Source organism: Rattus norvegicus, chromosome 1, assembly GCF_036323735.1.
Source record: "Rattus norvegicus strain BN/NHsdMcwi chromosome 1, GRCr8, whole genome shotgun sequence".
Classification (NCBI taxonomy): Eukaryota; Metazoa; Chordata; class Mammalia; order Rodentia; family Muridae; genus Rattus; species Rattus norvegicus.
In genome coordinates this window covers 254,930,529-254,956,101 of record NC_086019.1, presented here as the reverse complement: position 1 = coordinate 254,956,101, position 25,573 = coordinate 254,930,529, and the positions used below count along the sequence as shown (strand labels likewise).

At 48.7% G+C, this 25,573-nt stretch overlaps 2 protein-coding genes across 3 annotated transcripts; one reads left to right on the top strand and one right to left on the bottom strand.

Annotated features, from left to right (window-relative positions):
* The first annotated feature begins 776 nt into the window (after window positions 1–776).
* Pitx3 (paired-like homeodomain 3) lies at window positions 777–13,552 on the top strand. 2 transcript variants are annotated; one of them, NM_019247.2, is made up of 4 exons: window positions 777–817; window positions 11,729–11,858; window positions 12,038–12,240; window positions 12,635–13,494. In NM_019247.2, the coding sequence occupies exons 2-4, from the start codon at window positions 11,741–11,743 to the stop codon at window positions 13,220–13,222; spliced, it is 909 nt and encodes a 302-aa protein (NP_062120.1). In that variant the 5' UTR covers window positions 777–817; window positions 11,729–11,740; the 3' UTR covers window positions 13,223–13,494. The 2 variants fall into 2 exon arrangements, with proteins under 2 accessions (NP_062120.1, XP_006231540.1); XM_006231478.4 differs by lacking the exon at window positions 777–817 and adding an exon at window positions 7,840–8,036 and having other exon boundaries at window positions 12,635–13,552.
* Elovl3 (ELOVL fatty acid elongase 3) lies at window positions 13,543–17,371 on the bottom strand. The gene is made up of 4 exons (NM_001107602.1): window positions 17,098–17,371; window positions 16,052–16,183; window positions 15,071–15,222; window positions 13,543–14,854 (listed from the first exon to the last, which is right to left on the bottom strand). Exons 1-4 carry the CDS (start codon window positions 17,199–17,201, stop codon window positions 14,427–14,429), a joined length of 816 nt encoding a protein of 271 aa, NP_001101072.1. The 5' UTR covers window positions 17,202–17,371; the 3' UTR covers window positions 13,543–14,426.
* Window positions 17,372–25,573: the final 8,202 nt, after the last annotated feature.

Below are 25,573 nucleotides of genomic sequence, written 5' to 3'. Positions count from 1 at the left end.
AAGAGAAAGGTGTGATGGAAAGGAGGGATGGTCTTTAAAGGAGAAAGCCTTTCGAGGTGGCAGCGTAGGGAGCAAAGCGGCGGTCAGAAGATAGTAGGAAGGCGCACGAGGACTGGAATGGAGACAAAAGAGTGGAAAGACAGACAGCGACAAGTGGAGAAAATCAGCGAAACCAGCAGCAGCAAAGGGTAAGCGCTGAGACCCAGCGGCCGGGTTCGCTGTCCCGCCTGGCGCTCCTACAGCCCTCTCCCCCGGCACTGCTTAAGATCGCTCCGGGGAGAGCCCAAGACCTCAATTCGCCACAAATCCGGCTGGACTCTGGCCGCGACACCGACCACCGTACTTTTGCTGGCTTTGCCGAACCGGAGCGTCCCAGCTGGAGCGCAGTCCGGGCCACGTGGGGAGGGGGCGTTGCTAAGTTGATAGCGAAAGCTTCTGATTGGCCATAGGGCGGAGTTCTTGGCTGCCCGCCGGCAGGACCCCTCCCCACTAAGGCGGGGCCTGGAGGTTCACAGCTGGAAAGGGAGGAGCCAGGGCGGCGCAGCTGGAAAGGGGCAGGGACTAGGGCGCGCGGCACGCCGCTGCGGGCTGGGGGCGCCCTGGGCTGCCATAAAGTGAATGGGCGCCGGCGGGGGGTGGCACTGCACGGTGAGGCTCATTCTCTTCTCCGCTAGCCTGGGAGAGCCCAGCCGAGCCGCCGCCCCGAGCAGGGGGGCGGCCCCCACCCTGCAGGGTGCCTGGCCCCTGGCCCCTGCCTGCGCTCCAGAACGCCGCCGCCACAGCCACCACCGGGAGTCTGCCTGCTGCGGGACACACTGTGAGTACTTGACCATGCGTGGGTCAAGGGCTCAGGGGGCCGAGGGGCCAAGGCTGGTCCTGGGACTCCTAAAAGGGAACCTGGGGCGGTTGAAGTCTGGTGCTTGGGGAACTGGTCAAGAGAGCAAAGGCATACAGCAGCCCCGGGGCTGGGACAAGGGAGAAGGGAAACTCCGAGTACAGACCTGGGGGACCGAGAAGAAGAGATTTAGGGGACCCGTAGAGAAGCCGAAGAACTGCACGAAAAGCACCTTGGATTCTAGGAGCAAGCGGCAAGGACCAGAAGGTGATAGGGGCAGTAGAGACTGTGGCTAGCTGAGCAGAGGGCAGCGGTCGCCCGGTGTAAGGGCAACAGGCGGCTCCCAACGCCACTTGACCCAGGCTTAGACAGACTCCAGCGGCTGGAAGTAGGGGTGCGCATAGTAGCTCATGCTTTTCTTCCCAGCTGCTCCGCAGTTGGAATAGGAGCCGTGTTGCGAGAGTCGCTACTGGGTCAGATGGCCGCTGCGAGTTACAGGGCCCAAGCTGCCAGCCCAACGCGACACGACTGGCAGGTCTGTCGTGGGGCGTCTGGATCTGGAAAGGTCCTGATCTGGAGCCACCTCAGAATCGGACAGAATGTCAGCGGCACGTGGGGCTTGAAGCCGATAGAATGTTTGGGATCCCAAAGTGGGTCTGTCCGGAGCAGACGATGGGTCCAGTAGTGGACGGAATGTCCCTGGCCGACTGGCATGTCCACCTATCCAGCAGCGCCTGCTCAGCTGCATTATGTACAATGGGGTCGGCTCGGTGGGTCCCCTGAAATCCCAGCTCCTAGTTTTCAAACTTGACTCTGCCTCTCCTGCCTGCTGGGCCTGGAGGGCGCTGGGAGAGTAAAGGATGCAGCCTGGCCTTGGGGCAGGGTGCCTCTGGGAGACAATCCCGCTTCAGCTCAAATAGATCAAGGCATCAGTAGACCTGCATAATCCAAACTGAGGAAAGACTTAAGACCTACAAAGGGAAGACTAAGCTACAGGGTACAGCAGCAGCAGGCCACCCACAAGCCTCTGAAGGGCTCAGTTCCCTCACAAACTCGGAGTCAACTGTTAGGCCTTCTTTCTTTCCTTCCAATCCTAGTTTCAGTACAGAGCAGATACCCTCAAATTCCTAGTCTGGTTGTTAACTCACTCAAGGCTCCTTGACCAGCAAGAACCTTCCAGACAAGAAAACTGTAACCCTTTCCTAAAGCAAAGCCTGTGGTCTTGTGACCAGGGGAAGAGGGAAAGGGGCAGCTGAAATTCCGACCCTGTGGTCCCGCATGGTGCCTTTATCATCCTCCCAGCCTGGCCAGGAAGAATGTCTCAGTTGCCCGTTTGCTTTCTTTCTGGCTGAGGGAGGGCTCTGACTCCTTTGGACTAATACAATGACCACCCTCCCTGACCGACAACTCTAACTAGAGCCCAGTTAAGCAGAAGAGGACAGAGAAGAGGGAACTCTGCACCTAGACTCATAAACAGGACAACTCAGCCCAGGAGTTTTCGGGAGGATAAATGCAAGGAACTGTTTAACAATGAGCTGTCTTTTAAAGGGGGGGGGGGGGTTGCTGCTTTTCTCATCCTCCACCCAAGAGTAAAATATAATTCGTATTTTTTTTCGGAGCTGGGGATCGAACCCAGGGCCTTGCATTTGCTAGGCAAGCACTCTACCACTGAGCTAAATCCCCAACCCCATAATTCATATTTCTTACATCCAGTCCTCAGTTCTAAAGTTTTCTTAGGTACTGGCTAAGACCTTGCTCCTCATCTTTTATTTGTCCCTCTCTGTCCTTGATAAATAGAAACCCATGCCTCAGCTGCTCCCATCACATTATCCTATACATCTCAGAGCTGATGTTCCCATTGCTACCAGAAAAAAAAAAAAATCACGGAAACTATCCAAGAAATGAAGGAGTCCATGTCAGGGAAGAAAGAGAGAAGGCATTACAGTTGGTTCTTAGAAAACTCAGAAGTTCTGCTTTCACCAAAGAGACAATAAATAAGATAGATAAATACAGAAAAGTGAATGATAACATCATAACAAAGATGATTAAAAAGAGAACCGCCAGCTCCTGAATGAAACAGTGTAGCTGAGTGTGTAACTGATCACTAGCTCTTAAGGAGGATGTTATAGGCCTAGAGAAGTCAGAGAGTGGAACTGGGAATATAGCTTAGTGAGAGAGTATTTGCACAGCATTCCCAAGGTCCTGGGTTCTAGAGAAGGGGGGACAGAGACAGACAGACAGACAGACAGACAGACAGACAACAGACAGACAGAGAGAGAATAGTTGATGTGGGGAGCCAGGGGGCTTCTGGGAGAGAGTAATGGAAAGTTTAGGTGTGACAGATGAAAATCTACAACACAAAAAGACCTAAATGAGCAGAAGACTTTGCGTGCTGAAATCCTGAAACTGGAGATGGGGTTGGGAGTGGGCGGCTTTTAAAACTGGAGGCTTGCAAGGTTAGGATATAGGAAGCTGTGCTTGGGTACTGTGGACAGCTAACTTCCAGAGCTCGTTTTTCAGAGAAGCAATAGAGGCAGGAAGTCTAACTGGATCTTAGAGGGCTTCAGGCATCCGTGCATGTCAGTCACAAATGGCTGCAGTGTGGAGTGTAAGACCAGAAAAAGAGCAGAACTCAGTTCAAACCTCTTGGTTCTATGCAACCTAGGATATTTCCTGCCTTCTTGCAGATAAGTAGGGATGGACATCCCTGCCACTTCGGGGCCCGTGGGTTAAATGAAACATATCAATCACATATAGAAGGAAAGCTCTTTGTAAACGGAGGCACACTGGAAGAAGCCTCGCTATTATCCTGCCAAAACTGCAGTCCCTGTGACCAGAAAATCTTTCTTTGGAAGGTGGGGGCTTTTGCCTTAGAGTAGCCTGATCATACCCTTGATTTAGCAACAGCCAGACTCTTAAGGAGAGGAGGAACATCTTCCCTGAAGCTCCAGTGTCAGCCATCACCCCTGTCCCTCTCTGAGAACACAAGGAGTTCCCCTATCATAACCTCTACCAAATAACCTGGTCTGAACTCTGCCTGTCCGCTGCTCAAGAATGTCACTGAGAGCCTAGGATCTAGGACCAGGAAGGGAGGGCAGGGTGCAAAGGCTGAAGCTGAACTGTAGTGAGCAAGGCATGAGAACGGGTCGACTCTTTCCTTCCCCATTTTTAACTGATGCTTGCTAGAGTATGGGAGAGGTGGGCAGGAGCTAACCTAGAGGATGTATTAGAACCTGAGCTTTAGAGAACCTATGGTGTGTGCGGTAATTGAGAGTTACCTGTAAGCATAACAGGGAGGACAGGGAAAAGAGCGATGGAAAGAGACGCAAGTGATGTACGAGACTCTCCCCGTCCTCCTGCCTCAAGACCATCTTTAACTTTTTGATTGCTCATAACAGGGTCTCCTTATGTAGCCCATGCTGGCCTGGAACTGGAAACTTCTGGCCTCGGGCCCCCTAGTGCTGCCAGACATGGCTTCAACCTTCTTTACAAATCTGTTTCCCAGCCTGATCCATTCTAGTTACCACTGGGGATAAAAGTCACAAAGATGTTACTTTTTTTTTTTTTTTTTTTTGGTTCTTTTTTTTTCGGAGCTGGGGACCGAACCCAGGGCCTTGCGCTTCCTAGGTAAGCGCTCTAGCACTGAGCTAAATCCCCAGCCCCAAGATGTTACTTTTGTATGTCATCGGCTGACAGCCTTAAACTAGTCCTTGGGATTGCAGGAGTGCTTCTTGGCAGGGACCTGGGAAGGCAGTACCAGACTAGGACAGTAATGGGCTGGCCCAGCCTAGCTTCCTTATATGACTACCTTAAGACTGGGGCTAGGTGTGTATATGCATGCGCTTCATGAAATAGGATGCGATATCAACTAGAAGTCTTAAAATTAAGCTGGGAGGTGAGGCTAGGGATGGGCCTCGGGTAGCTTAGTGGTGGTGGAGTGTTCGCCTAGCATGTGCAGTCCCCAGTACATAGAAGTCAACATGCAGATTAAATAAAATCAAGCTAGAGATCTCAAAGATATTTCGTATTAGTGGCTGCCATTTCACATCTGCCTCTGTTTTCATACATGGGCTCCCTATACAGCTCCCAAGACCAAGCTGGATTTGAGCTCTTGCTCTTCCTGCCTCAGCCTCCTGAGTGCTGGGATTATAGGTATACATCACCACACCCTGAATGTAGGAGATTTTTCTTTTCAACAGAAAAGCCAAGAACGATCTAGCCTCGACTGCACCAAATCTGAATCAGCACTTGTCTCTCATCACAGACCCTCAGTGGAAGCCCCTTTTCCCTGCCGGACTCTTCCTGGACCACAATAAGCCTCTGATCCAATGAGGCTCCACATTGCCCTTTAAATACTCCCAGCGGTTCTGGGATATTTAGAAGACCCTGCCCCTTCTTCCTCCTCAACCCCCATATCAGTGATGAACCTGCATTCTCTGAGCCCCAACATTTGATATGATCTCCCATATCTGATCTCCCACAACCTGAGCGTAAGACCCATGAACTCCATTTTTTTTCTATCCTATATTCTGTTTGCCTCCCTAGACTGTGAGCGAGTTAAAGTTAGTGGATTACAGTCGCTGGGGACCCCTCCCAGCACACATAAGATGCCTTAACAAAGAAGGAAGCAAGGGATAGACACTGAGAAGCACGTGTAATTGCCTCTCTGACCCCCAATCCACCCCTTTGATAACTTGAATACATCAAATCCTGCCTCCACCTGAGGTGCCAGGTTTCATCCTGAAGCTGTGATCGAATTAAGACACATCTGTTCCCCACTGCACACTGCAGTTAAGCAAACCAGAGTCTGGGCGCTGTGCACCTCAAGCAGATAGAAGAAGGTTAAGTGTGTTCCGTTCCAGGGTTTCACTTCTGCCTCAGGATTGTGGGGTGGCGCTATGCTTGTTTTGGACCTTGGCTCTCACTGTTTCCCCGTTTACTTTTTTGCTGAGCAGAGCCATAGATCACAACCTCGGTTCCTCTGCTTTCCCTCCTCATCCACTGCCTCCAAGATGAGGCTTTTCTCCCACTGCTTCCCTGCTTGCTCCTCCTGCTTCAGGCATTGTTGTTTCAATTAGTCTTGTCTTCTCCCCGTGGCCTTGATCCACTCCTCTGGACTATAAGCAGGTTCCATGAGCTTTCTTACCATGAGCTTTCATCCCTTGTGAGCCTCCCCACTGTGACCTCTCTGGCCTATGACCTGGTTGGTCCTTGCCTTAATGTCTTGTGAATATTGTGTTCTTGCTTGTCCATAATAAGCCTTTTGTACTTTGAAATCAAAACATACCTGGAGATCCTCTATGTCCCCTAGGCCGGAGCTAGCAGCCACAGTGTGTTTGGACCTTGTATCCCCAGCACGATATGGCAAAAAGAATAGGGGTGTCCAGACAAACCCTCTTGGAGCTAGATACAGCGCCAGTTATCTTCTGGCTATGTTTGGCCCTGCCAGCATCAACCAGTCATGGAGCTTCCACACTACTGCTTATCCCTAACTATCCACTGAGTGAGATGAAGTCCCTGGCCCCTGGCCCAACTCCCCAGCTTCCTGACCTCTCCCAGTTTGGGGGAGCTTAATCCTCAGCCAGTCTGTCTCCAACTCAGATAACAACTTGGCGCCCCCAGCCTTTGCCTGACCAGCCCACCCGGACATGAGGCTGCCTGCCTGAGGTCTATGCTCTCCCTTTCTCTTCATATCCCGGCCTCAGTGTACATTTCTCTCTGACAGAGAGCCCTTCCCAGCCCCTCACCCTGTAGTTAGGAACTCAGTCAAGAGTCAGAAGGCCCCAGACTTCCTTCAACAGTGTCTGATCCCCAAAGTGGCTCCCCGCTTACACTCCTTAGCCCGTTCTGCTGTTATCCTGTGTGCTCTAAGTTGAGGACCGTGTACCGCATCACTCACTGAAGTGCAGTACCCATGAGGACTTTTTTTTTAATTGAGACACAGAGACTGGGGAGGTGAGCCAGCCAAGCAATAAGTTCTTAGTTTCCATTCTATATCGGTGGCTAATTCAGTGCTCAGCTTCTAGAAGGAACTAGAAAAACATTCTGGTCTTTATTTTTATATAAGCTCTATGGTGTTTGAACCTTATAACCAAACTGGCCGATTGTGGCGGTGCTTGCCAGGAGGCAAATGCTAAAGAGGATAAGCACAGGGAAAACAAGAGACAGGAGGTAGCCCAAGCTACACTTTGGAGTCAGGGATGTAGCTCAGTTTGTAGAGTGCTTGCCGAAAGTGAATTAAGTCCTGGGTTTAAGCCCCAGCACCACATAAACTGGTTATGGTGGTAGGATACGCCTGGAGGACCAGAGGTTCAAGGCCATCCTTAGGTATAAGTGAGTCCATCCTGGGCTACGTGAAACTTGATCTCTATAAATAAATATAAATAAATAATCTAGTAATGAGTGCAGAGTCGTGGGCACACATCTGTAATCCCAACACCTGGCAGGAAGGTCAGACGCTTGAAGGCATCCTGGGCAACAGGAGTGCCCCATCTGAAGGAGAAAGGAAAGAAGCCGACGGCATGAAGACAGGCAGAGAAGGGATTATGATCTCACTCTCAGTGATGAAATATGTACTAGGCCCAAAAGAAAGTAACTAGCCAAGGACACACAGCTAGTAAGTTGGGGGTTATCAGATCCTGAACCTAGTAGATCTTTTGACTCTAAACCTTATTCCTTTGGCCCATAACAGATCACCTTCCCACCTGATCCCCTAGCTCCGGCCTCCTCCTGCCTCCTCTTCATTGGGCCAAGCAGCCTCTCTCTAAGAGCCACTAAGTGAGGAACATTATTCCCTTCTCCCCTTGGCCTCCTCCTCCCCCACACAGAGTTCTGAACTCCTGGGACTGAGAGAGCCGAGGTTCAGAGGGGCCAGGGAGGGGAAGGGAGGGGGGAGGGGAATGACAAGCTCCAAAACAGCCCAGGCAGCTGTCCCTGTCAGAGAGAGACAGAGGAGACTGTATGACCGCGTGTGTCTGTCTGCCTGGATGTGGGAGCGCATGTGTGGGAGAGTGTGTGTTTTTGTGCCTCTAGCTGCAAGTCCAAGTGCTCACTGTGTCTAAGTGGAGGCCTGTGTGTGTCTGCACATGTGTCGTCTGTCTCTGAGAGTGCACAGCTTGAACTCTGCCTGTCTCTTGCTCCGACTGCTATCCTCTTCCCGGGGCCTCCTTCTACTGAAATAGAGGATGAAATCAAGCCACAGGTATGGAATGCCAGGGGAAGGGAAGCTTGGAAAACTAAAGGTCTGTTGCCAGAACACACTGGAAGGATGGATGGCAATAGGAGGGACAGCTTTCCCTGCAGGCAAACCTCGCTGTCCCCTTCACCCAGTTCTGCATTGCTTCTGTGGCTCCTGGAAAGTTCAGGAGCATGGTTTGAATTTCAAGGTCATCTGGAGTCTGAAGGAAGGGTAGACTGCAGAGCACCTCAATTTCCAGCTCTAACTTCCTCCCCCATCTTCCCAGAAAATTTGGATAAGCGCTGGTGAAATTATCACGGTTCCTTGGAGATGGCCTTGCAAGCTACTGTGACAATTTCACAAGCTCCAGCCCTGAGACCTGGAAAGGGAAGTAAACTGAACAGATACCTTCACCGCTTCTCTCCTTCCTTACTGGGTTCCCTCCTGCCTTACCTCTCTGACCCCAGGAAGAGTCCAAGAACAAGACCCGTCTGCCAATGGAAAGAACAAGAATTGTGTTCGACCTTGGTCCTACTGTCAACTTGGCTAGAGTGGGGCTGTGCTCTCCTTGCTGGTTGAAGAGGGTATTGCCACATACAGACACAGGCGTTGTTCAGCCTCACATCCTTCTGAAACATTCTTAATAAATTGGGATCAGCCAAGAGATGCACACCTCCATCTGGGCTAATCCACCATACGAATGTCACCGCATCCAGTCTGCACTATGTCCCTGATAATGGGGAGATGGTGTTGGAGACAGACCCCCCCACCTAGCTCTCTCCATCTGTCCCTAGTTTCCGTTTTCTGCCCAAGAGGCTCCTGGAATCAAGAGTCCCATTATGGTCCCTTTTCTTTCCTCCCATGGGAGGTCTTGGGAAAGTCAACTAGAAAGGGGACCAACCAGGGGAAGGACCCAGGCAGACTCCTTGAGAAAACCAGGCTAGGTTTGAAATAGGAATACTGGCAGGAAGTGGTGTGTGTGTGTGTGTGTGTGTGTGTGTGTGTGTGTGTGTGTGTTGGCAGAACATATGTAAAGAAATCCATACATCTGCCTGGAATTGTGCGAGGGACCAGGTATGAGGTGGAGAGATGACTGGTAGTAGGTGAGACACACACATTTTGGACAAGCAAAGGAGCAGAAGGAGCCTATGTGCCTTGTGGTTTTCTTTTCTTTCTTTCTTTCTTTCTTTCTTTCTTTCTTTCTTTCTCTCTTTCTTTCTTTCCTTCTTTCTTATTTTTTCAGATTTTTAAAAATTTATTTGTGTGGCTGTTTTACCTTCATGGAGACAAGATAAGGGTACAGGCTCCCCTGGAACTGGAGGTACTGATGATGAGGGTTACAAGCTACCATACAGATCCTGGAAGTTTAACCTACGTCCTCTGCAAGAGCAAATACTACTTTAAACCATGGGGCCATCTCCATGGTTTAAAGTAGATAGAAAGATCGATAGATAGATGATTGATAGATAGATAGATAGATAGATAGATAGATAGATAGATAGATAGATAATCAATGATAGATAGTAGATAGACAATAAATTATAGATAGATAATAGATAGATAGATAGATAGATAGATAGATAGATAGATAGATAGATAGATAGATGAATGGATGGGTGGCTAGCTAGATGGAGCCATCTCTCCAACTTGATTTTGATAGGGACTGCTTATTAAACAAACCATTTATTAAGAAAGTATAAATAACCCAAACAAGCAGAGTTGTCCTACTGCTGAAGCAGACCTAAGGCGATCCAAGCTGAAGTTCTAGTATAATCCCTGATAGGACTTCTACAGAAGGTTCCAAGGAGCCCACAGGTTTAGTTCAGGCCCTAATTACACAGGTGGCTTAGCTCAGCTGCTTTGGGTCTCAGGTTCCACCTATGAAATGGGTGGGCCAGGCTGGTCATCCCTAACCTCGATGTCTGAAGTCTGAAATCCTCTGAAAACCAAAAGCTGAGGTAGGGGTACATCCAGTTTCAGGGTTATTTTGTTTATGTACATGGGTATTTTATCTGCATGCAGGCACACCAAAAGAGGGTGTCAGGCCCCACAGGACTACAGTTATAGATGGTTATGGGCCATCATGTGGATACTGGGAATTGAACTCAAGACATCTGGAAGAGCAGTCAGTGCTGAGGCATCTCTCCGGCCTGCAAGAGCTTTGGATTAGAGATGCTCTACTGGAAATCTAAACAAATATTCTTAGGGTATATGTGTGTAAGTTTGTGTGTGTGACGGTACACATGCACAAATGTATGGAGGCCAGGGGTTAGCATCTGGAATCTTCCTCAATCGTTCTGCCCCTTGGGGTTTTTGTTTTATTTTGGTTTTGGTTTTGTGGTTTTTTTTGAGGCAGAATTTCTTGTTGAATTTGGAGCTGGCCAATTCGGCTTGACTGGCTGGCCAGGTATCCTCCTGTTTCTATCTCCCCAGTGCTGGGGTTACAGGGTGGTGCACTGTGGATGCTAAAATAAATAAAATCAAGTCCTTAGGCTTGTATGGCAAGTACTTTACTGGCTGAATCACTGCTCGTATTTTGAGGCAGGGTCTCACGTAGCTAAGGTTGGCCTTAAACTCCAGGTCTACCTTCCAAGTCTACTAGAATTACAGATCTACATTGTTACACCTGGCTCTAAACAAACATTGTATTTTTGAAAAAGAAAACTGAAAAAGAAAAAAAGAAAAAACCTTTAAAGCTGGGATAGTGGCGGTGGCAGCACATGCCTTTAATGCCAGCACTTGTGGACAGAGGCAGGGAGATCTCTAAGTTGGAGTCCATCTTGGTATAGAGAGTGAGTTCCAGGACAGCCAGTGCTACACAAAGAAACACTGTCTAGAAAAGCCAGATAGATACATACATAGATACATAGATACATAGATACATAGATACATGGATACATGGATACATGGATACATAGATACATAGATACATAGATAGGACTAAAACTTAGGCATGGTAACCCAGGCCTATAATTTCAGCATTCAAAGGTAGAGACAGGAAGGAAGGTCATAAATTAAGTCTAACCTGAGCTACATGAGATCCTGCCTCAAACAAACAAAATGGAGCCACTGTGGCACTAGACAGAGGCCCAACAGTTAATGAGCCTATGGTACATATGTGTGCATAAAACCCCTTTCTCATTTGGCTTCTCTTTCTCAAGTCTTTTTTTTTTCTAGTGTATGGGTGTCTTCCCTGCATATATGTTTGCTCACCAGAGTGCCTAGTCCCTGGGGAGGCCAGAAGAAGGCTTTGGATCCCCTGGAACTGGACTTTGAGATGATTGTGAGAAGCCAGTCATGAGGGTACTGGGAATTGAAGTAGTACCTTCTGGGAGAGCAGCCAGTGCCTTTAACCGCTGAGCCATTTCTTCTGCCCTGCCACATTCTATTTTATAATACCCCATTCCGGATAGCTTTATGTCAGTGGATAAGAAAAGAGGCAAGAATGTTGTGAAGAAACCCTATTAGGGGCCTGATAAATCGATGGGTTGTTTTGTTTTGTTTTGTTTTGTTTTGTTTTGTTTTGTTTTGTTTGTTTGAGACAGGGAGTCACCGTGTGTTCTTGGCTGACCCGGTGCTCACACTGTAGGGCGAAGATCCAACTTCCTGCTTCTGCCTCTTGAGTACCAAGCTCACAGGGCACGCATCACGTCAGGGTATCCATAACCCCCTGATTTTTGCCTCTATTAACCTGACGTGTCTTCTCTTTCCTCTAGAGCCCTCCCTCCATGGAGTTTGGGCTGCTTGGTGAGGCAGAGGCTCGAAGCCCTGCGCTGTCATTGTCAGATGCAGGCACTCCACACCCTCCGCTTCCAGAACATGGCTGCAAGGGGCAGGAGCACAGTGGTGAGCGCGCCCCCTTGTGGGGGTGGAGGAGAAAACAGTTTATCCTTGATTCTGGGTGGGATCTTGAGTGACAACCTGAGTGGAAGCCAGCCAGAGGCTGAGGAATTCCTTGAGGTCCCTGAACCAGAGAATCCACACAGGACCTACCGCCCTATAACCTGCTTCATTCTGGTCCCCAGACTCGGAGAAGGCCTCGGCCTCACTGCCGGGGGGCTCCCCTGAGGATGGCTCCCTGAAGAAGAAGCAGCGGCGGCAGCGCACGCACTTCACCAGCCAGCAGCTGCAGGAGCTGGAGGCCACCTTCCAGAGGAATCGCTACCCCGACATGAGCACGCGCGAAGAGATCGCCGTGTGGACCAACCTCACTGAGGCCCGCGTGCGGGTATGGCCCCCACCTGAGCCGCAGTCCTCACCTGCACGCACCTCGCTCTCGTACCCCCACCCCCAAGTAGCTGGTGACCCTGCGGGACCGGTGCCACGTCGAGCCCAGTTTCCGTCCCAGGATCCCCACCCTCCTGCTGTCTTACCTGCCACCCCCTATCACGCGATTCCTCGGCTGGGACCAGGGCTCACCTTCCCCTCATCTTTCTTTGATCCCGACCGGTTCCCCCAGACCCTGCGGCCGCTAGCTTCTTTTCTCGGGCTCGGTGCGCTCCCCACTTCCAGCCTGCATCCACCGTGCACCTCCGATCTTCCCCGCCCGGGCTCGATCCTACTATGCGTGACCCACTCCCCAGCCACTCCGCCTCCTGACAGCGTTTCTCCGACGCCCGCAGGTGTGGTTCAAGAACCGGCGCGCCAAGTGGCGGAAGCGGGAGCGCAGCCAGCAGGCGGAGCTGTGCAAGGGCGGCTTCGCAGCCCCGCTCGGGGGCCTGGTGCCACCCTACGAGGAGGTGTACCCGGGCTACACGTACGGCAACTGGCCGCCCAAGGCGCTCGCCCCGCCGCTCGCCGCCAAGACCTTCCCGTTCGCCTTCAACTCGGTCAACGTGGGGCCTCTGGCTTCACAACCTGTATTCTCACCGCCCAGCTCCATCGCTGCCTCCATGGTGCCCTCGGCGGCCGCTGCCCCGGGCACCGTCCCAGGTCCCGGAGCCTTGCAGGGCCTGGGCGGGGCACCCCCCGGGCTGGCTCCAGCCGCCGTGTCCTCCGGGGCAGTGTCCTGCCCTTACGCCTCGGCCGCCGCAGCCGCCGCTGCAGCCGCCTCCTCCCCTTATGTATACCGGGACCCGTGTAACTCGAGCCTGGCTAGCCTGCGGCTCAAAGCCAAGCAGCACGCCTCTTTCAGCTACCCCGCCGTGCCCGGGCCGCCGCCGGCCGCTAACCTTAGTCCCTGCCAGTACGCCGTGGAACGGCCAGTGTGAACCGCAGGTCTGTGGATCCATCCCCGAGGGCGGGGCAGTAATTCACAGCCTCTCTGGACAGGGGTCGCCTAGACTGGCTTGCCCTCGTCCCAGGGTCTGAAAAGGGGTGCCAGAGCACCCGGGAAGAGGCGGCTCCGAAGAGGGCCTTTTCCCTCACAGCCCCTGAGGGGTGGTCTGACCCCTATACGGAGACCGCGGCCCTGGGACTAAGGCCAGGAACAGGGACCAGCTCCCCCGGGGCCAATTCACCCTTGGCTCACCCCGCCTTCTCCAGACTCCCCCTATCCCGTTTTCAAAGATCAATGAAATAAACGTGCGCGGACTGTCAAAGGCCTGATGATTCAGACTTGCGGTTGAGCCCTCCTTCCCCCCATCCTTCCCATTGTCCAAAAGGACAGCTGGATGTACGGGAACGGAGTGAGCGTCCAGGCTTCTAAGGCTTCCGTCTCACTCCTTTTCTCCAGGATGGGGAAGCAGGGTCTCCTTGGAGTAAAGAATTTACGAAGCTTGGCGTGACCAGCTAGTTGACAGCGATCGTCCTCTGCTGGTGCTGCGACGCCACCTGGTGGTCTCAGGGAGGACAGCTGGTAGGCCTGGTCTCCAGCGCTTCCTTGCAGGGATCTGTTTTTGCAGTTTAGCCTATGACTTTAGGACTTGTTTCTCACTGTTCTTCTCAGAGGCATGGGTCTCTAACAGCAATAAACTTCTAGTCTGTGACAGACATTTATTAAGCGCCTACAAGGCTTAGGATTCTTATTGTTTGTGTGTGCCTCTATCCCTCCACACACCTTCAGGCTCCCCACCGACAGATCACTCCCTGTGAGCAGCCTCCTCTTACCACAGAGTTCACTTTCCCCTTGAAGTCCACGAATCCTCAGAATCACGTTGACTCTTTAATTTAAAAAATAGAGCAAGAAGAGAAAGATTTCTAAACATAAATATAAATAACTCGATTTTAAAGACCTCAGTCCTATCGCCTTCCTAGGGTTTGGTTTTTCTTCACGTGATAAACAGAAACATCAAAGTACCAGACCACACCCCTATCCCAAGGGTGACATATTCTTGGTTGTCATAGCTTCCTGCAACTTTGAGGATACATATCCCATGGGGGAAACCATATAGGGAAGGTAACCTAATCATTCTCCCACCCCTAACCCTTAGTGCCATGAAGGAAAGGCTGAGGCCCCATCTTTCCTTCCAACTCTCATTGGCTCTTGGACTCAGCTTTGCGCTTGGGCCTGAGGTAGGCTCGGTGGAAGAATTGAGCGAATAGGATGAAATAGGTCCCATAAAGCACGAAGGACCAGAAGAAGTGTTCCGATGTCGTGTAGCATCCTCTCTCCTGCCTCCAGATGTAATTCAGTATGCCAAAGATGGTGCCCAAAACCATCTGCAGGATCTGCAGGCTAGTGATGACCATGGGAAGGATGTTGGGATGCTTCACTTTGGCCGCCTTCATAGTGTAGTAGGTGTACATGACGGAATGTACGCCCAAGTTCATGGTCATGAACCAGCCACCGGAAGGCACTTTGTTCTTGTATCCAAAGCTCGTAAACAGTAGCACTGTGCTGTGGTGGTACCAGTGAACAAAGATGAGTGGACGCTTACGTAGGATGATGAAGGCCGTGTCTCCTGAGAGATGAGGGGGTCATAGCTAGCACACCACCAGTGCTGGGACCACCCACAGCCCGGGGTGTGTGAACACATCAGGGAATCTCAGTGTGGGGAAGGGGGAGAAACATCTCACTAAGACCCAGGAGTAGGGAAGGGACTCTCCATGTGATGGGTAAGGGAAAGCTCTGGGGAATGCAAGTCACGGGGCACCAGAGACAAAGCCTCTGCACTCACCGAGTTCAACCACCTTGCTGAGAAGAAAGACCCAGGACCAGAATTTCACTATGGCATCATTAGTGTAGTCGGTAAAGCACACAGTTTGCTTGAGGCCCATTGTAAACAGCACGGTTCCCATAAACTTCCACATCCTCAGTGTACCCAGGATACTGAAGTGAGACGGTGCACAGATATATAAAGGTATAAGAGAATGCCAGGCGTGAACCTGACCAGACCGCATCCCCATCTGAACCAACTCTCTGTCACCTCCTCAGCCTTCCCAGAGGAGTGGCTACAGCTTTTGAGATCCTGGGGCCAATCTGGTGATATTTGCCACAAGATATGGGTTAAGAAAAAGCCAATCGGGATTGGGGATTTAGCTCAGTGGTAGAGCATTTGCCTAGGAAGCGCAAGGCCCTGGGTTCGGTCCCCAGCTCTGGAAAGAAAAGAACAAAAAAAAGAAAGAAAGAAAAGAAAAAGCCAATCGATACAGGGAGAAGGATGAAAGTAAAGTGGGATCTGAGTCAAAAGAGGAGAGTTGCAAGCTATAGAAGAACATGATAGGAGAGAGGCTAGAGATGTTGGTGCTCTTGATTGCTTTGAAAGAGCAATTTGGGAACTGAGATATTTAAGGCTAGAGAGTTTCGTTGACCATGTAGATTTCATGAGCACAAGACGAATGGGGTAGAGCCTAGCATCTGTATTCTCAGAACTTAGGAGACTGAGACAGGAAGGTTGTGGTGTTTGAGGCTAGCCTGGGTTACACAGTGGCTATTAGAGCAGTCTGGGATACAGAGTGAGAAACTATCTTTTTAGAAGTAAACATTTTAAAGGGGGATAGAACAGAATAGAGACCATAAACTTGATCCCAAGAAAGGAGAATAACAAGGTACTGTGAGATAGAAGCCATTGCAGCTAAGTATTTTAGAAACTCTCGGGATAAAATGGAGACATAAGGACTAAAGAACAGGCAGAGCATGGGGTGGAGGACTACCTTACCTGAATATTGCCAGGCAGAAGGACCAGAGGATGAGAGGCCTCTGCAAGCTGAAGCCCTTCCGCGTTTTCATGTAGTTTTGACCGAAAATGATGAGCAACAGATAGACAAGAACTATGAAAAACGAGCTTACCCTGGAGGGCAGAAAGCAGATGGATTCACAGTGGGCACTGCTTAGAAGAATGCCCACACATCTCCCCCAAGGGGCAACTCTAGACTAGAGTTCCAGCAGTGTGACATTTCGGTCTCCTTATTACAGGGGAGCAGGGGCACGGAAGGTACTTTAGCAGTATTCGCGGACATAAAGTACCTAGCACAGGGCACATTCGAGATTTCTGTGATTATGACTTTCTCAATGAAGATGACAGTGCCAAGAACTACTCTGTCCAGAGCTGTGCTGTAAGAAGAGTGTAGCAACATCTGTTCAGCTTACTGCAAGATGATTGAACAATAAAGTCACCCCACAAAACACGGCTGGGATGCTTTAGCACTAAGACAGAAAGCCTCAGGAAAGCTTTGACAGGGTTTCCAACTTTGTGTCACCTTTACATCAGAGAAGATGGGACATTTGGGGAACATGATAATTGTGTGGGACAGGCTAATCCTAGGTGCTGACACAGGCGCTCTCTCTCTCTCTCTCTCTCTCTCTCTCTCTCTCTCTCTCTCTCTGTGTGTGTGTGTGTGTGTGTCTGTCTGTCTGTCTGTCTCTCTTTCTCCCTCTCACTCTCTGTCTCTGTCTCGCTGCCTCTGCCTCTGCCTACCCCCACCCCAACCCCCGAGAGTCACCGAACAACGCTTCATTCAGGTCAATCCTCAGCTATAGTTCTCATTTTTTTTTTCCTTTTCTTTTGTCTCCTCCCACATCTGTATCCCCAATTTCTCACTTCTGCAACTTTTCTTCTAGCGCTAAACTCTCAGAGAGGTATCTTAAAAGAGGGGGCGGGGCGGACGGGGGTTGGGAGCCAGTCCCCAGGCAGTGTTACAGGCATCCACTCCCTGTCTCCATTTCCCTCAAAGCAGTTGGTCCTTCCCCATCACCGGGTCTCACCAGTACTCCTCCAAAAAGGGCCTTAAGTCCTGCGACATCTCGAAGTCATAGGGTTGGATCAGCTCCGTTTTTAACCCACGTGAGAAATTCATGGATGTGTCCATTTCGATTTTGCAGACGACGAGGTTCAGAGCTTGGGGTAAGGGCTGGGCGAGAGCCAAGGGAGTAGAAGATGGAGTGGGTCTCAGGGATGAAGAAACCCTGGGCAAAAAGAACGTGTGTGTAAGCAGAAGGGCCCCGGAGCCTGGCACGTGCGCTGCTAACCAGCCCGCTCGCACTGCAGTGACCGTATATATCCCCAATTACTAAACTGGGGAACCAGGCGGTGCAAGGCCAGCTCCCGCCCTCAGAAGTTATCCAATCTTAGCCAAGAGTCATCTCTGTCCCGCCCCTGGGCCTCCTCCTGTCCGATTGATCCTCCTCAGGGGCACCTCCTCTAGGAACCAAGCATGCCCCAAATCCGTTCCTCCTCCTCCTTTTTTTTTTTTTTTTTTTTTTTTAATTCCACCAGCTGCTCCAGGTTGGCTCATAACCACACCCCTCCCCCCGCCTCAATCCTTGATTTCATCGGGTACCCAGGCAGACCAGTCATCTGGCACCGCCACCTGTAGCCTTTGTCTCATTTTGCTTTAAATCTTCACCTACTTGGCCCTGACGAGAAAGTGGAGGGACTCTTGGCTGCTGGTGCCCACTTTCAAATATGGGGTAGACAATTTCCTTGGGAAACCCAGGCTTGGATAAGGAAGACCGAGCTGGACCATGAAGGACGGCTCTAACTACTTCTGTCTCTGGATCCGTGCTTGTAGGAGGAGGGGGATGGGTGTAATGAATTTTACTGTTGAGTTGTTGTTGTTAATATTTGAGGAGGCGGCAACTCAAGCTGTTAGGATTTCTTTATAGCTTCCGGAACTGTCCCGTCTGACGCCCAGTAAAAACCTTGGAGAGAAAAATGGGGTCACCCTCTGGGCTTCTTGTCCTCGGGTGCAAGAGAAGCCCCGCAGAATTTAAGGTAACTGATGATCCAGTGAACTTCCTTCGACCTACTCTTTCCCTTCCCTGCCTGGACCTATCCAACTGAATCTGCTCCTTCTCCAGTGTAACTAGTGCCAGTGAACAAAACACTTAGAAACCAGGATGGAAACCTTTACTCGGCTGTCGCCTGTTTCTTTCTTGGCTTTAGGGATGTGAAAGAAAAAGAGAAGGCTTGAAAACAGTTTGAGAGGAGATGGGGATCTACAGACCAAGTGCAAAGAAAGAGAAATATCTGAGGCGGAGAGAGGCTCAGTGATTATGAGCACTCTTGTAAGCTCGAGGTCCGGAGTGCAGAAGCTAACACCTCAGAACAAGCCTGCATCCTGTCCTGACCACTGTAAGGTCAGGCCTGGGCCGGCAGAGACAACAATGTTGGGGCTTCCTGGCTGCCAGCCTAGGGGAAAAATCACAAACCCTGGGTTCATCGAGAGATTGTGTATCTCAAAGAAATAACTCCTACACACACTACCACACACACACACATATATACACACATACCACATACATACACACAGGCATACTACCACATACACACGCATACACACACATATACACACACCACGCACAGACACACTACCATATACACACACATATGCACACATATACACACACATACACACCACACACACACCACACACACCACACACACATACTACCCTTACTCACACAGAGACACCCTACCACATACACACACAGACACAAATACAGACACACACACCACTCGTACATACACATACAAATACACAAACACACACACACAGAGACACACAGAGAGACACACTACCACATACACACACACACCACACACACAGACACACTACCACATACATACACATATGCACACATGCATATATACACACACAGACACACACACATACAGACATACACAATACGCATACATATACACACCACACACAGAGACATACACATACACACATACAAATATACAAACACATACACTCAGAGACACACAGGACCAGACACACACACTACACACATATACACACCACATACATACACATACACATACACACACATATATATACACACATACACACACACATACACACACACATATATATACACACATACACACACACATACACACACACATATATATACACACCACATACACACACACAAATACAAATTAGAAAAACAGCAGTTCTGATATTCTTTATAAAGATTTTTCTGGACTGAAGAGGTGAGCACTGGCTGCTCTTCCTGAGGACCCAGGTTTGATTCCCAGCACCCACATGGCAGCTCACAACTGTGTATAACTCCAGCTTCAGAGGCATATGTATACAAGCAATATGCCACATAAAAATAAATAAAGTTGGGACTGGAGAGATGGCTCAGTGGCTAAGAGCACTGACTGCTCTCCCAGAGGTCCTGAGTTCAATTCTCAGCAACCACATGGTGGCTCACAATCATCTGTAATGGGATCCGATGACCTCTTCTGGTGTGTCTGAAGAGAGCAACAGTGTACTCAGACATAAAATAAATAAATAAATCTTTTAAAAATAAATAAATAAAGTTTTTTTTCTTTTTTTTCGGAGCTGGGGACTGAACCCAGGGCCTTGCGCTTGCTAGGCAAGCGCTCTACCACTGAGCTAAATCCCCAACCCTATAAATAAAGTTTTAATTTTAAAAGGGCTTTATTTGCATTTATGTATATATGTCTGTGTTAAACGTAATGCACAGGTGCCTCGGAGGCCAGTTACTGGCAGTTATGAGCTGCCCAGGAGGGCTAGGAATTGAGCTCAGGTCCTCTAAAAGCATTCTCAACTACCAAGCCATTCCTCCATCCCCCAAAACAGTCTTTAAAAATAAAATATTTAGGGCTGGAGGTGTAGTTCAGTGATTAAGAGCAGCTGCTCTTCCAAAGGACCTGAGTTCTGTTCCCAGTACCTACATGGCAGCTCATAACTGTCTAATCCCAAGGGATCTGATGCCCTTCTCTAGCCTCCATGTACACCGCATAGACATACATGCAGGCAAAACACCATACACATAAACATAGATAATAATAAAAAATAAAGTATTTAAATCAAGATATGCATAAGTCAGCCCTGCGCACCTAGAATCCCAGCAAGGGAAGGAAGAGTCAGGAGTTCAAGGTCATTCCTGGGCTTTGTTAGACCTATCTCAGAAAACAGAGACTATGGGGACTGGTAAGATGGTTCACTGGCAGGAGGGTTGGCTGGGAATCCTGACAGCCTGAGTTCAATCCCTAGAGTCCACAGTGAAAGGAGAAAGTCATATCCCAAAAATTGTCTTCTGATTTCTACATACACATCAAAGTATGTATCTGCCATGCATACACAATAGATAGATAGATAGATAGATAGATAGATAGATAGATAGATAGACACATACATACATACACAGACAAATATATAGAGAGATACATACATAGATAAAATGTAATTATATAAAGCAAAGCCCCAAGCCTCTAGAGCCAGAAGACCCATGCAGGATCCAGCCTCCACTCTAGGTGCTGTCTTAGGGAGGAGGAGCTGGGTGGCTCCGCCCCTTCTATCTGAGTGACACACCTGAGCATCTCTCATCTCTCTGATCACCTCTCACCTGGTTACTACAGTCATCCGCCATTGAGGTCACATCCGCTGGTTGCACTTTGGCTTTCTTTAATACAGTATATTTCTTTCTTTCTTTTTTTCTTTCTTGTCTTGGAATCAAAAAAATGAAAAAAGCTGTTTCCAAACCTGGCTACTCACCAGGTCCGTTTGCCCCAACCCTAGACATTTCCTAGACGATCTCTGTCCAACTGCAGAAGACAGTTCTGTCAGAATTCTAAGTTGGGTCCTGTGGCTTTCCTACCTATAACCTTCGGTGACTCCTAATTGCTTCTTCACTAATAGCCTGCCTCTGGGAGCTCATCAGAAAGGACATGTTCGATGGAAGAATGGACATGTTCGATGGAAGAATGGACAATTCAGACAATGACCATTTAAAACACATGAGCCAGCAAGATTACCCAGTAAAGGTAAAAAGGACTTGCTGCCAAGCCCAGCGACCTTAGTTTGATCTCTGGGACCCACACGGTGGAAGGAGAGAAATAATCCCTATGAAATCTTCCCCTGGGGGGTCACATGCATACTGTGGCATGAATGATCCCACCCCATATGCTAAATAAATAAATAAATAAGACAGCGTCTCATTATATAGTCCTGGCTGATTTGGGGCTTGCTATGTAGATGAGAATGACCTTCAGCTTACAAAAATGCCTCTGCCTCTGCCTCTGCCTCTGCTTCCTCTGCCTCTGCTTCCTCTGCCTCTGCTTCCTCTGCCTCTGCCTCTGCTTCCTCATCTTCTGCCTCCCACATACTACAATTAAAGGTCTGCACTACCACGACTAGCTGTTATAAAAGTAAATACAGGTTTTAAAGAATAGCAGTATAGGAGCTGGAAAAGTGGCTCAGTGACTAAGAGCACTGATGCTTTTCCAAAAGGCCAAGTTCAATTCTCAGGACCCACATACCAGCTCACAACCATCTGCAACTTCAGTTCCAGAGATCTGATGTTCCCAAGGACACACTTAAAAAAAAAAAAAGACTCAAAAACAGTTTTCAAATATGAGGCACAGAGTGTGACAGATGGAATTCTGGGTCTGTAAACCTGGGTGATACTCCTTTCTCCAGGATTAATATCCCAAACTTCTTTTTGTTTAGCTGTCAGTGGTTTTTGATAGCCATCCTGAAGCCCTCAGCACAGAGAAAGAAGTGATACCCAAAGGACTGTGGGAGCAAGATGGCCGCATTCAGGGTGTTTGCTGTTGCCAGGTCTCTCACTGTTTGCACATTCTCATTGACTGCACCAGTATATTCCGGTGCAGCACTCTCAGATAAACCTATGAAAAAGAGGGCTGGAGAGATGGCTCAGCGGTTAAAAGCACTGACTGCTTTTCCAGAGGTCCTGAGTTCAATCCCCAGCAACCACATGGTGGCTCACAACCATCTGTAATGGGATCTGATGCCCTCTTCTGATGTCTGAAGACAGCTACAGTGTACTCACATACAGAAAATAAGTAAATCTTAAAAAAAAAAAAAGCATTACACAGCTAATATGGTACCTTATGCTTAAAATTCCAGCACTTGGAAAGAGGAGGCAGGAGGGTTACTTCAAGTTTGAAGCTAGCCTGGACTACATAGTGGCTTCAGATCAACTGGGACTGTAGAGAAGGAGACTCTATAAAAAGCCAAAACCAAAGCAACCAAACAAAAAGCACATTAAATAACATTAAGTGCTGCGCAGACACCAACAATTATTGCCTAAAAGGTGACTTTACAAATTTCAACTTATTTTCAATAAAACTCAACTAAACCACGTTAAAAGGAAGGTTGTGATTGAAAACCACCTTTGGAATCTTGGACTGAACTGTGTGCTTAAAATGATGAAGATGGAAGGCATTTTGTTTATATTTTTTTAACCACGATTTTAAAACTTTAAGGGAAGAAGAGCCATGAACACAGAGCCATGAGCACAGAGTTTTCAATAAGACAAAAAGAGTCACTGTGCATAATGCATGAAGAGCATATTTATAGCCCCATCTGATAAAAGGCTCATTTCACATGCTCCAGCCTTTCCAAATCCACTCTTTTGCCAGAGTCTCTGTTATGGTAACTGCCCACTGCTTCCCTAGCTGCCACCAATACAGGTCCCCTTCCTCCTCCTCTTCCTCCTCCTCCCTCTGTTCCTCTTCCTCCCTCCTCTTTCTCCCCCTCCTCCTCTTCTTTCTTCTCCTTCCTCTCCTCCTCCCCCTCCTCCTTCTCTTCCTGCTCCTCCCCCTCCTCTTCCTCCCTCTTCTCCCTTCTCCTCCTCCTCCCCTTCCTCCCCCTTTTCCTTCTCCCCTTCCTTCCCTTTCTTCCTCTTCCTTTTTCTACTTAGTTGTTGTCATTAGACAACTCCTCACTCTATGGCTCATGTCCTTGATCATGATCCTACTGATTGCTGGGCTCACATGCTGGCACCATCAGTCCTGGCTCATGCCTGTGACCCTGACACTTGAGAGGAAGAGGAGGAGCCTGGGCTTCATAGCAAGACCCCATCTCAGAAACAAGAAAGCACACACCAATCAGCTCCTGGCTTCGTCATCCCTCTTTGTATATGTCCGTTTATGTGGGGGGGGGGACATTTGTAGTATGTGTAGGTGTTCATGTGGATATTTGCATGTGTAACTACAAGAGTGCATGCAACATTTACACATGTATGTGCACATGCATGTGGAGACCAGAGGTTGGCATGAGTTGACATCAGTGTTCTTCACCTTATTTTTTCGAAATATCATTTTTTACTGAATGGGGAGCTTTGGTTTGTTTCACTAGTCTGGCCAAGCAGTGAGCTCTAGACTGCTTGTCTCTTCATCCTCACTCTTCCCCAGTGCTGGGGTAACAGCCATGTATGCCATGCCTGACTCTTCATATAGGTTATGGGGATCTGAACTGAGCCAGTCCCCACCCGCCATGACATTCCTTTTTAAGAATAACAATAAAGCACTCAGAAAAATAAAGATTCCATAGTTTGACTTGGTTCAGTCTCTTCCAGCCAGTGTTCCCAGCATCCCTCAGTCCCAGCACTTGACATTTTAGCTCTAATATAAAACTTACAACTCCATAGATATCCCCTTTTCTCTTTGAGTTTGGTTTCCTTTGTGAGTACATACATTGTTTTCTCTCCTGGAAACATTGTATTCACTGTTTGGCTCTAAAGTCACTCTGTTTTTGAAAGACTGGCGAAAGCCAGATATGGTGGCACATGCCTGTAATCCTAGCTCTTGGGGAGTAGAAGCTGGGGGCGCAAAAGTTCCAAGTCATCCACAGCCGTAGAGCACTTGCCTAGCAAGCGCAAGGCCCTGGGTTTGGTCCTCAGCTCCGGAAACAAAAAGGTCATCCACAGCCACTGAGCAAGTTTGGGATCAGTCTAGGTACAGGAAGACCCCCCCCCTTTTGTATCTTGAAACAGAACAAAATTAAACAACAACAAAACCTGGCTTCTCACATAGGATCAACCTCATCCCTGTCCTCTACCCAGAGGTCTTTGTCCAAACTGCCTACCAACCTGTGTTTCTACTTATGGCATAGAGTTAGCCATGTGCTTTCTGACTATCCTAGCTCTCCCAAAGATCTACCTCCATTAGGACAACCATTTTTGAGGACAACACCTGAGCACATGGTGGACAAACTGTCTGTGGCCTTGAATCGAAGATGCCCCCGTGTGGAGACATAAACAATAAACATATATATTTAAAAGACTCGACTTCCTTAGTAATTAAAGAAGTGAAAATTAAAGACTATGTGTAATGTGATTCTGATTAGCAGCTATTAAACTGAGCAAAAATACCTAACGCTGGCCAGAGCTTTTGGGAACAGGCCTATTCACATCTGACTAATAGCCAGGTAAATTTTCATAATCCATTTAAAAACAGAATTAGGCAATATTCAGCAAGAGTTTATCTGTATAGCACTGACTGTCCTGGAACTCATTCTGTAGACCAGGCTGACCTCAAACCCAGGGATCCACCTGCCTCCATCTCCGGAGTGCTAGCCAAAATAAATACTAGCCAAAATACATACAAAATAATAAATAATAAAAATAGTATGTGAAGTGGGGTGAGGTGGCACACACCTTTAATCCCAGCACTGAGGAGGCAAAGGCCAGAGCATCTCTCTGAGTTCCAGATTGGACAGCCAGGGCCACACAGAGAAACCCTGTCTGAAGAAAAAGGGCAGAGGAGTAGTTGTGGGGCAAGCTCTTAGAGGACAAGAGGAAGGGGAAGCTGATGTTGAGATGTAAAGTTAATTAGTTAATTAATTAAAATGTTAAAAGCCAAGATACATACATACATACATACATACATACATACATACATACATACATACATAGATGTGACCACCATTCCTGGAAAGCCTTTTTATTTGTATTTATTATGAGTACATGTCTTTATATGTATGCCACATGCATGTGGATGCTCTTCCTCTTTTTCTCTCTCCTCCTCTTTTCCCCCCTCCCCCTCGCTCCTCCTCCTCCTGCTGCTGCTTTCCTTGAGGGAGAGGGTCTTTAGACAGGATCTCTTGTAGCCCAGGTTGACCTTGATTTCCTGATCTTTTTGCCTCGGTTTCCTGAGTTCTGGATCTCATGTCTGGCAAACTCCTAGGTGTGTAAAAACAGCGGGGTGTCTATGGAAAAATTAAAATGGAAGCCTTGTTCAAAATTATAGAAAATTTTAAGTCATCAATAGCAATGCATCAAACTATCCTTTTGTAAAAGAATCGACCTTCCAAGCACAGTGGTGCACACCTTTCGTCCCAGCACTTGGGAGGCAGAGGCAGATGAATCTCTTGTGAATCCAAGGCCAGCCTGGTCTACAGAGTGAATTCCGGGACAACCAGAGATAACATGGTGAGAACCTGTCTCAATCAAAGCA